General features: G+C 37.3%; 1 protein-coding gene across 4 annotated transcripts in view; it reads left to right on the top strand.

Moving 5' to 3' along the window:
• The window catches only part of ITPR2 (inositol 1,4,5-trisphosphate receptor type 2), a 501,416-nt gene that overhangs the window by 375,266 nt on the left and 110,443 nt on the right, over positions 1-15,707 (top strand). For all 4 annotated transcript variants that reach the window (XM_003265625.4, XM_030804417.1, XM_030804419.1 and 1 more), the window contains one exon: positions 14,372-14,479. In XM_003265625.4, coding sequence (XP_003265673.2) covers positions 14,372-14,479 — 108 coding nt within the window. The remainder of the gene's footprint in view (positions 1-14,371; positions 14,480-15,707) is intronic.

Consider the following 15,707-nt stretch of genomic DNA (forward strand, 5'->3'; position numbering starts at 1 on the left):
TCACCAACATGCTCAGGCGACCCTCAGTGAGCATGCTCCTGGTTACTCTTTTTTGTTTCTGTTCTTTTAGTTCATATTTATCGAGCACAATACATACTTACTTTGTATCAGGTGCTGTGTCTCATCTAAATATCACAGTAACTCTCTGAGGTAAATATTCATAAAGTACCCTTAGGAACCTCACTTGCAGAAGAAGAAAGTGAAGCTTAGAGAAGCTAAGTGATTTGCCTGTGGCTGTTCAGTTAACAAGGAGGATACAATGCAGTTGAACCCAGGTCTGTCCAGAGCCCGTGATGCTAACCACTGTACAATCCCACCCTCTAGCCATGTCTGCGACTGCCCCTCTTCATTGCACCATATGTTACAGAATCTGCCCACATCCTTCACTATCACCTAGTCCAAACCAGCCCCATCTTTCACCTGGATTATTTGCAGTAGGCTTCTGACTCTTCCTGCTTCTGTTCATCCGTGGGTTCTGTAGAGTCTTCTCTAACACAGTAGCAACAGTGAACCCTTAAAAATGTAACACAGATTATGTCACTTCTCTGCTCAACACCTTCTAATACTTCCAGTTTCACAGCAAAAGTCAATTCTTGTGTTGGCTTCACAAGTCTCCCAATATGACCTGGCCCTCTTCCCCATCTCCCCTCTCTCTAGTCACTTTCCTCTTTACTTATTCTGCTCAAGCCACACTGGTGTCCTGGCTGTGCCTTGGAGTCAAGAACCTACTTTGTGTCTATAAGTTTCTGTTTCATAATCCTGCTTTGTATCTAAAAGTTTCTGTTAAAATGGTCTGTAACCATTTGATTTAAAATGGCAACCTCCATCCCCCAGTGCTCATTACTTCTGTCCTCTGCTTTATTTTCTCCTTAGCACTTGCACATTTTGATAGATGATATATTTGTTTATGTCTCCTCCACCAACAGAAAGTCAGCTCTAGGAGGGCAGGAGCTTTGGTCTGTTTTGTTCACTATTATAACCCCAAAGCCTAGAGCATTATTTGGTATACGTCAGAGGTTCATTAACAATTATAGAATTGTTAATAGAGGCTGGCCACAGTGGCTCACAGCTGTAATCCCAGCACTTTGGGAGGCCGAGGCAGGCAGATCATGAGGTCAGGAGTTCGAGACCAGCCTGACCAACAAGGTGAAACCCCATCTCTACTAAAAAATACAAAAATTAGCCGGGCATGGTGGCACGTGCCTGTAATCCCAGCTACTCGAGAGGCTGAGGCAGGAGAATTGCTTGAACCCGGGAGGTGGAGGTTGCAGTGAGCGGAGATCATGCCATTGCACTCCAGCCTGGGTGACAGAGTGAGACTCTTGTCTTAAAAAAAAAAAAAAAAAAGAATTGTTACTAGAAAGGGGTCCTGATCCAGACCCCATTAGAGGGTCCTTGGACCTCATGCAAGAAAGAATTTGGGGCAAGTCCATAGAGTAAAGTGGAAGCAAGTTTATTAAGAAAGTAATGGAATAAAGAATGGCTTCTCCATAAACAGAGCAGCACCGAGGGCAGCTGGTTGGCTGTTTTTATGGTTATTTCTTGATTATATGCTAAACAAGGGGTGGATTATTCATGATTTTTCTAGGAAAGGGCTGGGCAATTCCTGGAAGTGAAGGTTCCTCCCCTTTTTAGACCACAGAAGATAAGTTCTGACATTGCCCTGGCATGTGTAAACTGTCATGGCACTGGTAGGAGTGTCTTTAAGCATGCTAATGCAATATAATTAGTGCACAATGAGCAGTAAAAACAACCAGAGGTCACTTTCATTGCCATCTTGGTTTTGGTGGGTTTTGGCCAGCTTCTTTACTGCAACCTGTTTTATCAGCAAGGTCTTTGTGACCTGTACCTTGTGCCAACCTCCTATCTCATCCTGTGACTAAGAATGCCTAACCTCCTGGGAATGTAGCCCAGTAGATCTCAGTCTTATTTTATCCAGCCCCTATTTAAGATGGAGTTACTGTGGTTCAAATGCCTCTGAGAGAATGAACATACAAGGCATATATTAGTTATTGTATTTAGCTCATGATGGCTTAGGTCATAGGAGAATTCTGTTTTAGTATTGAATGAGAGAAGTGGGTCTTTGTGTTATGTTAATATTGCATATAGAGTACTTCATGTATCTGAAACTATTCATAACGTTGTTTTACTTATAGATAGTTCATGACCTCATTATATAATCCCCAAGACACTTACATTGCAGGCAGTAGCTTTGTTCATATACCTATATGTTTCTGTTCAATACCTTGATCTTTAAATGGCTTCTTTACCACTAGGTTATATATTTCTTAAGAAAGGACAATAAGTTTTTCTAAATGAGTTTTTCTTTAAATTTTTTCTTTCTTCCCTTCCTCTCCTTACTTTTCATGTCCTCTCTTTGTCTTCTCATTTGCAACCTGGGTCATTTAACTTCTGAATGACTAGATAACATTTAAAAGGGTGTTAGATGTCACAGAATGAACAAGTAACAAAATATATCTGCTCAAAACTCTTTGTCTCTTTTCAGTTTAATTCAACTGATCTGAATCCCTACTTAGAGTTGAAATTCACCTTGCCACCTCATTTCCTCCTTTATTAGGTTTGCCTTTGAAACGCAGTTCATTTGAGCAGTAATTCTCTCACTTTTAAGAACCACTCTATCTCACAAAAGCTGACCTTTTTTTTTTTTTTTTTTTTTTTTTTTTTTTTTTTTTTTTTAGCAGCTGTTGATTAGACAGTTAAACAGAGAGACAGCAATGGCATATTTCTCAGTCTGATGTAACTCAGAAATAGAAAGCTGAAGAAACCTGAAGTTGAAATGCTTTCAAGCAATTGAGCTTAAAGTTCCTGAAAATTATCTCGTAGTGCTTCTTCTCAACTCCCCACATTCCACCCCCGATTTTACATCTGGCTAATTTGCGCACTTCAGATTGGATTCCTGAGCACACACTGGCAGTGTGAGAACTGTTGCGGAACTCATCATTATAATTTCAAGCCTCTAATTAACCCACTTTAAAGTGGCTTTGTCAAGACTATGAGCAACAGAAAAGCAATTGACTCATTCTTGGAATAGGTATATCATAGAGAAAAGTAGAATAGTAAGATTGTGCTCTTCACTAAGCCTCATTGGTTCGGGAACTTAAGGAGCATTAGGAGCACAGATCCTGCAGTAATTCTCTTTGGTATATTATTGAAGGTGTTGTTATTTCACAGTTAGGTAAATTAGACATAAAAAGGTCAAACGACTTGAACGTGCTACCATAAAAGGTCAGTGATAAAGCCAGAAGTCATTTCTCAGTGCTGATCATAAGCCACCGCCACCCCCCACAGCAATTACTTTGAGAACAGGAGCTACGTTTTCCCAGTCAACCACAGGTACTATTTTAACATGGTCCGACATCTCAAAAAGATGACTTTCTTCACCTTTTGATGTTTGCCTTAAAAAAAAAAATCACCAGAAACGGTGAAAGAATCAGAATGCTTTTAAAAGATAAGTGTTGCTATCATTCCCATTTTTCTTATTGTTGTATATAAATGATTAGGAATTAAAACATTTCTGGCCGGGCACGGTGGCTTATGCCTGTAATCCCAGCATTTTGGGAGGCTGAGGCGGGCAGATGACAAGGTCAAGAGATCTCGAGACCATCCTGGCCAACGTGGTGAAACCCCATCTCTACTAAAAATACAAAAAATTAGGCACGCTCATGGTGGTGTGTGCCTGTAGTCCCAGCTACTCAGGAGGCTGAGGCAGGAGACTCGCTTTAACCCAGGAGGCAGAGGTTGCTGTGAGCTGAGATTGTGCCACTGCACTCCAGCTTGGTGACAGAGCAAGACTCTGTCTCAAAAAAACAAACAAACAAAAAACACCACATTTCTCATATTTACATATAATATTGTAATTCATCATTTTCTAAAAACTCAAGTTATTTCAGAAAATTAAACACATATGCCATTAAAATTGAACTAATAAATAAGCAAAAAATACTGTATGCCATCCATCCATCCATCCATCCATTCACCCATCCATCTATCCATCCAAAAAATATTTATTAAGCAACTCTTCTGTGCCAGACACTGTTCTAGATGATGAATACAACAGTAAACAAAACAGAATCCCTGTCCTTCTGGAAACTACATTCTAGGTGGAGGACGTACTAAAATCAAATGAAGAATATTTCATACCCACGTATTATCTGAATTATCATGGAGAAAGATTCTTCTGTTCTGCTAGTGTTTCCCAAACCACACTTGAAATATGTGGCAGGGGACATGGATGGGAAATATCCAGCAAATTCATTTCTGGATGCTGGAAGAAGCAACTCAAGTAATATTACCTGGTCATCTGTGGATCTGAGGAAAACATATTATTTCTTGTGTGGGAATAGTGAGACCCAGAAATTTCAAAGACTTGCCTTTAGTTACATCAAAAAGAAATAAGGTCAAAGAGATGTCTCTTTTCCATCAGTTCTACGTAACGAAAGCAAAAACTCCTAGTGTACATCATTTCAGGGTTTCCCAGAAATTAGTTTCTATGTTTTTCTTATTAATGTCTATCTGTGTTTTAGATAACCCCACTTCACATGTAGAATTAGTTTCTTTTCTTGCTTCCTCACCCTGAAATGTTTTAACTCTTTTGACTAGGACACTACAATAATGATTACTTTAGAATATTTTTGGTGAAATACTGATTTCAGATAAGATGATCTATGTACATAGTATTTAATTTCATTTCATTTTAGTCACTCAGAAAGTATATTCTTACATGGATATCAAAACCAATTAAGAATTATACCTCATTAAATTTCACATGAAAAATACAAAATAGCAAGCATTTTCCATTAAAGTGATGAATTCTTTATAAAATCTTAAATAAGTAGCTTCTGAAGTATTGAAGTAGAAGTAGGAGAAGGCATAACCTGTTTTAGTTGAAAATGGAGCTAAAGAATAAATTCGCCTTAAATAACTGTAGGGAAAAAGCTTGTTTTAGAAGATAATTTTTTAATCTCTTTTCATGAAAATAAACATACAAATTAATTCATAAACTAATATATTTGTTATATATTACATATAATTATACAAACCTCTTTGGATTAAAGTAGTTTTTACTCTTTTAGTACATGTCTTAGTCCATTTTCTGTTGCTATAGGAGAGTACCCAAGACTGGGTAATTAATAAAGACAAGAGATTTATCTAGTGGCTGGAAAGTCCAAGATCAGGCATCTGCATTTGGTTGCCTTCTGGTGAGGGCCTTGTGCTGCATCATCACATGGTGGAGAAAGGAAAAGGAAGCAGGCGTGTGCTACCATGGCAAAGCCCGAAGCAGTCTTCCTGCATAACAACCTGCTCTCAAGATAGCGAATCCAGTTCCTTAAGAGCGAGAATGCACTCACTTCCTCTGAAAATTAACCCAGTCGCCTCAGGAGCAGCATTGATCCCTTTTAATGACCTAATCACTTCCCAAAGGCCCTACCTCCCAACAGCACCACACTGGGGACAAAATTTCCAACACTTGCACTCTGGGTGACACACTCCATGCAAAGCAGTATGGAAATTCATGAGCCCAGAAATTAGAAGCTATGAGTGACAAATAACCAATTGTTTAAAATTAAGTGGAACATATTTTATATTTCTGATCCTAATCTCAATTTTTTTGAAAATGTGTTCAGTAAATGTACTGTTATTAAGAGTATCTACATGTTAACATTTCTCTTGTATGCTTTTAAAGGAAAAAAAACTTCTTTAAAAACACTTGATTCTTTTATGTTTAATTTTGGTTTAAAAAAAAACTGGTGGATTTTCAGTCAAGAATCCAAATTGCTTATGGTGATAACATCTACTATCTATTATAACAGTGGTTTACAAATGTTAGCAGGATTGAAATCACTTGGAGGGCTTGTTAAAACAGATGGTGGGGGGCAGGGGGAGAGGGGTGTACTCCTTCATCATTTCTGATTTGGAAGGCTTGAGGTGGGGCCAGAGAACTTGCATTTCTAATATGCTTCCAGGTGATGCTGTATAGCTGTCCCAGAAACCCCATTTTGAGAAGCATTCTATCAGAATGAGTGTTAGCAGTCTGTAGGAAAGTTAGCTTCATCAATCGTCACAACACTTTGCAATGCTTGATGGTAAAATCATAGTACAAAGATAGCATACTTACTAAAAACTGCCCTAAATCATTTTAAAGTGCATTTTTTGTGGGCCGTTTTCTTCCTTTTTTTCTCTCCTGCTTTGCCCTGCTTCAAGGGTTGAGCTGTCATGAATCATTTATTTATTATAATCAGTAAGGTCTTTTATCAATTTTACTATAGTTTAAGACAGACCCTAATGAGTAGGAGTCTAGGTCATTTGAAATTAGGAGATGTTTGTTTCATTTTTTAATTCTGGCAAATTTCTTGTTATTTTGTACCTATGTTTGTCTTAGTTTGGCTACCATTATAAAGGAAATAATAAACTGATCTCTAAGAACCATAGTGGATTTTTAAAAAGATAATAGATAAATATAACTTACAATATTTTTAAAACTCCTTGGGTGAAGGTTGTATAGATGATGGTGGCATTCTAGGGTCGCTCCTTTGGTACTGCTGGGGAGGGAAGGGATCAATTCCTTACTTTCCTACAGTGTGGTGTGTGTGTGTGTGTGTGTGTGTGTGTGTGTGTGTGTGTGTGTGTGTGTGATGAGACAAAGCTGTCTTGAGATCTCATGATTTCCCTTAGGTCTGTGATCCTTTGGTCTGGTTGTCCATGAATCCTCCAGAGCTGTCTTGCAAGGTACTCAAGAGTTTGTGTTGTCTCTTCCCCAGGTTTGTCTGTATTCTTTGGAATGATCACCCCTGTTCTCCTTTCTGTCCACTGCCACATTTTCCTCCTGGCTGTGCTTTCCTTAAGGCTTTCTCTTTAGATTCTCAAAAACCTGTTTTGAAAGTTCAGAAACATCAACATTGCTTCTTTCTTTTTCCATTCCAGTTATATACCAAAATCTGCTCAAGACAATATGGACAACTCTGTTTGACTAGGGAACAAGGGTGTCTGGGAAAGAAAGAAGGACAAGAATTAACTTTCCAAGAAAGACAGATTTGTTAGCTTTTCTAACATCCATTCCACTGTACTATTTGGTGGGGTATAAGGGCTTTCATCTGCTTCCCATCGCCCATCTCATACTCTTTCCCATTTTCCCTCCTGACTTTCCCCTCCCCCTCCACTCTAAGGTTCTCAACCCCTCTGGAAACTACTATCTCCTCTTTGAGAAAACAGTGCGTACAGCCCTTCACATGTCTTCTGGATTGTTTAGCTTCAGACTTATGCTGGATATTCCTGGTGGTTTCTGCCTGCCTCAGTTCTGCTGACTAAAGTGGGGAAAATGTGCTCCTCCTTACTAGGAATTCCTGAAGCTGATCTTCTTCTAAAGTGGTCTAAGTACCAAATATTCACCTGCCGTAGTGAGTATTTTCTGGCTGAGACCACACAGTTGAGTCTCATGTGGGAAAGCCTTTTCTTCTTTCTCACAGGACTCTGACCCTACTAACAGAGTAGTAATTCTGGCATCAGTATTCGGGAAGACCAGTTATTTCTTCTTTGGTCTGTGTTCTTTGTGAAGGACCTCACAGTACTGCAAGGAACCCTGGACAGATGGCACCATGCCCAAATGGATCCTGTCTTATCCCTAAATTCCTTTTTTAAGAGAAAGGAAGAAACAGATGAATAGAATCTCAGTTTATCTTGCCACAGTCAAGAGAAAAGTTCATTGGTGGGTTTGTATTAACTTCCTAGGGCTGCCATAACAAATATCCACAACTTGGAAGTTCACAATGACAGACATTTCTTGTCTCATGGTTCCGGAAGCTGAAAGTCCTAAGCCAAGGTGTTAGCAGGGCCATGCTCTCTCTGAAGGCCCTCGAGGAGGATCCTTCCTTGCCTCTTTTCAGTGTCTGGTGTTTGTCAGCAGTTCTTGGCATATGTTGGCTTATATCACCCAGTCCTCCTGTATCATTACATGGCATTCTCCTTGTGTGTCTGATTGTGCCCATATTTCCCTGTTCTTGTAAGGACTCTAGTCATAGGATTAAGGCCCACCCTAATCCAGTGTGACCTCATTTAACTTCATCACATCTGCAAATTCCTGTTTCTGAATAAGATCACATTCATAGGTACCAGGAGATAAGATTTGAACATGTATATCTTTTTGGCTTGATTTGGACACAATTCAACCCACCACAGTATTCTGTATTTGAACTCCTCACACTGGCATTTAGTGTGGCTCCCAGTTCCCTTCCAGCCCTCTTCTCATTATGCATCCTCCATGGCTTGGCTCATGGGATCCCTGTCTCTATGCAGAATCACTTCCTCGTGCCATCCTTTCTTCCTCCTTTCTACCTGGACATTGCATCCATTCTTTAAAACCTTTATCAGATGCACTTCTTACATGGTTCCTTTCCTAGTGCCACCAAATCTAATGTGATTCCTAATTCTGCCCTCATTTTTTCCTTGTATTAATTACATGTCTATCATTGTTTTAATTCCTCCAACTAGAAAGTAGGTTGCCTGAAAGAAGAAAATAAGTCTTGCTCATCTCTATCATCCCACAGTAGCTAAAACCGTGCTTTGCTCTTTACAGGGTCACAGAATTAGAGAAAAAAACAGATGTTTTGAAAATAGGAGGCTTCCATATTTTGCACATTAGAATAGGTAAAACCTTAGTTTTTGCCCCCTTCTGCTGATTTCTCTCTGCTTCAAATAGGAGTAGTGTTTGGCATGAAGGCATTGTATTGTAATACAGTTGCCTGAATATACAAGGCAGTTATTCTGACTTCAGGCTCCAGCTCACTTTGTGATCTTGGGAAAGCCAATTGCTATGTCACAGTTTTACCAACTAATAAAATTGGAACTCACATTAAAAAAATACAGATGAAAAGTACTAGGGAATAATTATTATTGAATGTCATTGAAGTATAGTTCCTTGATTTTTTTTTCTCCATCCTTAATTGGACCCAAACTGAAATGAACATTAAAATCCTAGTGATAAGAAGATACATGTGAAATGGATAATAAAGGATGCCACTAAAAATGAAAAGCCCAACTCTGTCATCTTTATTCTCTAATCCTGGATTCAAAAAATACACGGTGCTGCTCAAAGACCCTGCTGCAGGTTATATATGTTTATGTATAAGGTTTGCAGTTATGTGTCTGTCTATATTTTATGAATATATACATATACATGTTTTTATTCTGATTTAGTGATGCATCTATTTAAATTACAAGCGTGTCATGATTGATAATAATATGCATGATTTTCCTTTTGTCTTCAACATATAATGAAAGAATCTCTTGGTAGTCTTTCCTGTGGGGAATGTCTTTATTCTTTCTTATGGCTGACTATCCACCAATGCTTTGGATCCCCTCCTCACTAATCCGTATGCATGCCCTATATCTACCCATGTATTCATTGCATTGTTATAAAACTTTAATATTATGATATGTAAGAAATTATCTCAGGCCTAGTTTTTCTATTTGTAATAATAACCTAATCATTGTTCCTTGTTGCTAAAATTCTTTTGAAACTGCATACTAACTGGGTAGGCATCATTTGTGCACCATATATAAAACAATTGCTACTATTTTGGCTCATAAAGATTGTTGTGGAATACAAGTATTTCTAAGACCCAGAGATTTCTCCCCAATGGCATTTCCCCCTTTTAACATTCAATGCAGTTGCCCAAATTCAGACTCTCATTATCCTTAATATTGATTGTTTGTTGGTTTTCTGGAACATGCTTGTATAGTGACATGAGCTAATTTCAAGTCCTGTTGGGAGCATCTTTGTCAATAGTAAAGATGGATATCGTAAGATGGCTATCCTTGAATATCTTCATTAGCAGTTTTTCAGTTTTTAATTAGGATCTAAATTAGATTTCTTATTGTTACAACTCTCCACAGATGTACCATACTTGTGCAGAAACTTACCAGGTATTTTTACCTTTGGTTTCCAAAGCACATAATAGTAAATGGTGTGATTGCTGCTTTGGATGCTGGGTTTAAAAAAAAAAAGTCATATAAAAGGGTATGTGGCATATAAAACTGTGGAGTAGACAAATGTGGCTAAAGAGTCCATCACTAAGACAACCGAATGTCTTTGGTTGGCAGTACATTCATTCTATAGAATATTTTAAATTAGATTGCATTTATAGGGGACTAAATCCTTTAAAAACTATTGAGCATATGTTAATTGGTCTCTAAGACATTGTATTGTGCTTTTAGTAAACTGTTAATTTGGACCAGGAAAGCCCTGTATTGTTATCAGTCATTTTTATGCATTTCACAATCATCGAGATATTCCTTAATTCTTTTGCATTTTGTCTATATAATAGGAATGCTATCCTTGCTTTATCATATAGGGTTCCATTCAATGTTGATTGGGTACCCAATAAAAGTGGAACTCACATTAAAAAAACACAGATGAAAAGTACTAAGAAATAATTATTATTGAATGTCATGAAAGTGTAGTTTCTTGATTTTTTTTTACTTTGTCCTTACTTGGACCCAAACTGAAATGAACATTAAAATCTCAGTGGTAAGAAGATAAATGTGAAATGGATAATAAATAATGCCACTAAAAATGGTTATTTCCTTCCTCCAAATAGCTTGCAATCTATCAGAATACATACGAGTACATAAATAACTATCAAACAAGGAAAAACATTAAAATATTTTCTTTCTACAAATACTGGAATTTGTACTATCATCTGATTTCTAATCAGATTTATTTGCCCTTCTTCTTTACAGAGGATGATACAGAGAGATAATTCATTGAGGCTTAAAAGTTGTTGTCCACTTAAACACATAAATATGTTATTAACCAGCCCATTTCTTCATTGATTTCAACAAATATTTATTGAGTCTATTTTATGTATCAAGTTCTGTTTTTGGCACTGAGAACAAAGAGATGAGTAAGACCAGGCTCTTTATTTGAGGATGTCACAGACCACTGGAGAGAAATAATAGTTACTCAGATACAATATGAGAAATTTCATAATAGAGATATGCGCAGGGCACTATCAGAACACAGAACAGGGAGGAGCAAATAAGCCTCATTAGTCAAGACCCTCTATTACAAAGAATATGAAAGATTTCCAGGTGGAAAAAAACAGTGAAGTTATCTCTGTTTTGTTTGTATTGTTCTTTTTCAATTATATATTTCAGATTTTCAAAGATGTGTATAGATGGCTTATCTAATCATGAATGAAAATATTGTTCTAATACTTTGAACATGTGAATGGAGGCCTAGGTGGGGTTTTTTTTTTTTGAGTCCCTTTTAGAATGCCTCTTCTCTGCAATAAAACTAGACAAATGCAGAATCATGTCATTAAGTCAATGGGAGGGAGAAAGGCCCACAAATGTTTCTGTTAAGCTAACTGAAAATCATTTGTATAGGTTTGTTCACTATTAATTATGTCACATTAAATAACATTATTGGTTTCTTAAAATAACTGTAGCAATGTTTGACCCTATAAAATGATCATAAAGAAGTAAAAGCTTTTTAATAAATAAACTTAGGAGAAATTATTCAAATTACTATCTCACCTTGGGAGACTATCAGTTATGTAAGATTTAAACAGTTCCAGTATTTAAGTATCTCTTTTTTGTGTGTTGTTGACCTTACCCAACAAAACTACAGATCTCATTATTTACAACTCTCTTTCTACTCCATGCCTGTACCCAGACAGCTGAATATTGCTGGAGAAAAACACACAAATATGGTTCCTGGCCTCCCTTTGACCATAACATAAGGGAGACCCTTAAGGCTTCCTGGCAGTACTACTATATTTCTCAAGTCCATGTACTTTCCCTAGCTATTTTATAGCTGCTTTTCATCAGTTATCCAACACCTCCTCTCTCGTCCTCATTATCAGCTTCCTACTTCACTGAGAAAAAAAGTAACCAGAAAAGAACTTCTCAGTGTTCCCATCATCACAACCACCCAACCTCCTGAATCTGTGCCCATATTCCCTGCTGTCTCTAAGGGTGAATTTATTCCTGTCTAAGGCAAACCCCTCTACAAATGTTCTAGATCATTCCACTCTCACCTCGTCAAGATGTTGCTCTAGTGAATAGTCCCTTTCACAACCAAACAAACACGATGTTCTGTTTTCCGTATTTTAAAAATCCACCTTTATCCCTGCCCTTTTGTCTAGCTGCCATCCTATTTCTTGGCTCTCCCTTATACCTGCAGTCCTCAAGAGTTGCCTCTACTCACAGTCCTTGTTTATACTTCCTCGCCTGCCATTCTTTTTTAAACTCACTGCAATTAAGCTTTGGTATCCACCACTTCCTGAAACGGCTTTTGTGAAGCTTTTCAGTAATTTCTGAGTTGCTAAACCAAATGACATTTCCCTGTCCTCATTTGATTGGACTTACCTGCCACATTTGACGCAGATAATCACTCCCTCCTTCTTGAAATTATTTCTTCACTTGGCTGCAAGACACCTGGCTGCTTGGGGTTTTGTTCCTACCTTGCTTAAACAACTTTCTCTTTTCTCTTCCTAACCTATATTGGATAGGTTAATTTGCTGATGTCTTTTCTCTTCCTAACCTATATTGGAGTTCCATGGAGCTCTTTTCTCTGTTTAGGCTCACTTTTAGGTGATCTCACTAAGGCTCATGATTTTAAATATCAGCCATATACTGACGACCCCTCCATGCACAGCTCCAGCGCTGACCTCTGCCCAGAATTCGTGACAAACAAATCCAACAGCCCCGCTCCTCGTCTAAAGCTTCACATGTCCAAAACCAAAGTCCTGATTTTATCCTGCTAAATGTACTCCTACATTTTTTCTTAGTAAATGACATTTCTAAACTATTAGTTGCTCAGGTCAATAACTTTGGAATCATCCTTAATTCTCTTTGTTTCATGCCCCAGATCCAATCAGCAAACAAATCATGCCAGTTCTGCCTTCAAGAACTGGCCACTTCTTAAAACATGCTAAGGTACCTAAATGATTAAAATCATTTTATGCTTTCAAACTCATTGAGATTTTTAGAAACCCCTATAAGTCACAACAAGTTTCATGACTGTGGTTTGTAATAAAAATGTGTATAATTCAAATTTAGTTAAAAAATGTAAATAGAAAATAGGAAATGGTTTTCTTGAGTGATTGATTAATGACCCAGAAAACCAATTCTGAAATAAGTTTTCAAAATGATTTGCTCTAGAGCAACATCAATGTAATGAGTATTTAACTTACGAAATTATCACTTATAAGGATAATGTTCATTTGGTTTTCTAGGTTCTGAATTATTATTTACAATTCATCTCCATGATTATAATCACAATTGGTATTAAGATCTCATGAATAATAGGAAAACTTATTGCTTTATAATGTTGATAAAATACCGGCTCTGCCATTTTCTAGCTATGTTATCACAAACAAGTTCCTTACACTCTCTGTGCTTCAGTTTCCTCAACTGTCAATGGCAATAATAAGAGTGCCTACCACTGGATTTCTTAGTACGTTCAAGTAAGATCATGTACTTGAAGTGCTTAGAATTAGTGCCTGGCATAGAGTTGGAGGCAGGCACTGTGCTGGGAGTGAAAGAGTTCTGTGGTAGAGTCTCTGTTAGTAGAAGCCCTCAGGGAATTTAAGCATTAATAGGATACTTGATAAGTGAAAGACATTGCAAGGTTTCAGGAATTGCTTGAGACAACCATAAAAGAGACATCTGAAGGCAACATGTATTACTAACCTACAAAGTGAGAGAACTAGCCAACACATGCTGTAGACATTCAAATGAGAGAGAAAGATCACTTCCACCACAAGCAGTTTAAAATAATTTATGGTGAAATTTTTGCTTTTTTAAATGCCCGATTTCAATGACAATAAAATCAAGATCTATACCCAGAAAGCACTAATTTTGGCTTACAAACATGCAGCAACATAGGACTTTATACCAACTACTAATGTAGAGCTTAGATTACATGCTATAAGAGAAACTCTTCTGAAATACAGATACCTATTTATGTGTGTATAGGAAAAACACACATTTATATTGTTCCCACTACTCACTGATTTATTGCACTGTTGATCACTTTGTTTTTATGTGCATGTAGTTTAAATTTACTACAGACAGTGTCAATTATGTATCACTGGGAACATTTCTTCTTCCTGGTACAATCATATGTTTATTGAAGACATAAATTTAATCAACAAATATTAATGGCTGATCATTGTGATTTCATTATCTCTGCCTTTCAAATACAGACATGCTTTCCTGAAGTGTAACTAATTGTCCTTAACCCTAGGACTGTGAAGCTATGTGTACAAGTAGACAAAGTTATTGCAAAGTTCGACCCTAGGAAAGGGGAAAAAAAAGACCTAAAACCTTTATTTTTTCCCTACTCTAGTTGGCCCGCCACAATAAACTATTGCAGCAGATGCTCAAACCAGGATCGGATCCAGATGAAGGAGATGAAGCTTTAAAGTATTATGCCAACCACACTGCACAGATTGAGGTAACCATCTATTATTTATTGAAAGGGACCAACTGTGAAAAGTTATGCTTACTTTCTATTTTAGACCATTTTCATATTTTTTTCTAGAGCAATGATGCATAATTGAGTGGTTTAAACTGAAAAATGTATAGTAAAAGGATGAGTGAGGAGTGATTTATAGGAAACTGAGGTGTACATCTTTCAAAGTTGTCTTTTTTTACTAAAACTATATGTAAAATTTCTTTTGTAATTAATAGATGTTTTTTAACTGTAGAAGCAGTCAGTCATTGCAGAGCAATAGCGTTTGAGAGATGGGATTATTATAATAGAAGCCATCATTTAGGAAAAGGTTTCTTTTTTAAAATTGTGGAAGGCTTATTAAAATAGAGATCTCCAACAATTCACAAGTGGAGTAAACATGAAAGAAACTAATACAGTTTTCATATTGATAGCATAGCCTTGGAAAGGTTTAACAGTTTCCATTTTCAGTATGCAGCAATTGACCTCCCCCCACCCTCATAAATGAGACATTATTTAATGGTTGGTGGCAGTTCAGGAGGTGTGAGTCAAAATGGACTTATCATTATGTGTTCTGAGACCCATCTGGCTGTCATTTACTAGCTATGGTATCATTTTGACACTGGCTGGCAGAGCTAATCAGGCAGAAGTGAGCAGAGTAGTTGACGCTTGTCACTCCTATAATTTACATTTATACATTCATTCATTTTGGCAGATATTTTTTACTTTTCAGCAGAGTGCATGATGGGCATCACTGTATTCACTCTCAAGATATATAACCCCTACACTGTATTGTTTACCATTGTCAAACCTTTGTGTCACAGAAGTGGATACCTTGCTCACATTTGTAAACATTAATAGTACCACAGCTTTGGTGTTGGACTTGACTTAGTGGAACCCATGAGCTGGACTAGCAGCAAAAACATTTCCATACAAATAGAAATAGGTCATCAAACCGTGAAGGTCTTGAGGAAGATCCCAGAAGTCAAAGTACAAAGCTAGGAGATCAGAAGAGACCAGGGAATAGCAAATAGAGTGAGCAGGCCATGGGAGAAGTTTGGTTAATGCCTGTGAGATATGGGAGCTGTTGTTTGATGTTGTTTTATTGATTCCAGCAGTGAGGAGAGATTTAGCTATAAATAACACACATTCAGTAAATGTTTACTGAGCACTTACTCTCCACCAATTCACACATATAGAAGATAATGCTGTGTTATAAGTATATAAACAA

Source organism: Nomascus leucogenys, chromosome 23 (assembly GCF_006542625.1).
Source record: "Nomascus leucogenys isolate Asia chromosome 23, Asia_NLE_v1, whole genome shotgun sequence".
NCBI classification, from domain to species: Eukaryota; Metazoa; Chordata; class Mammalia; order Primates; family Hylobatidae; genus Nomascus; species Nomascus leucogenys.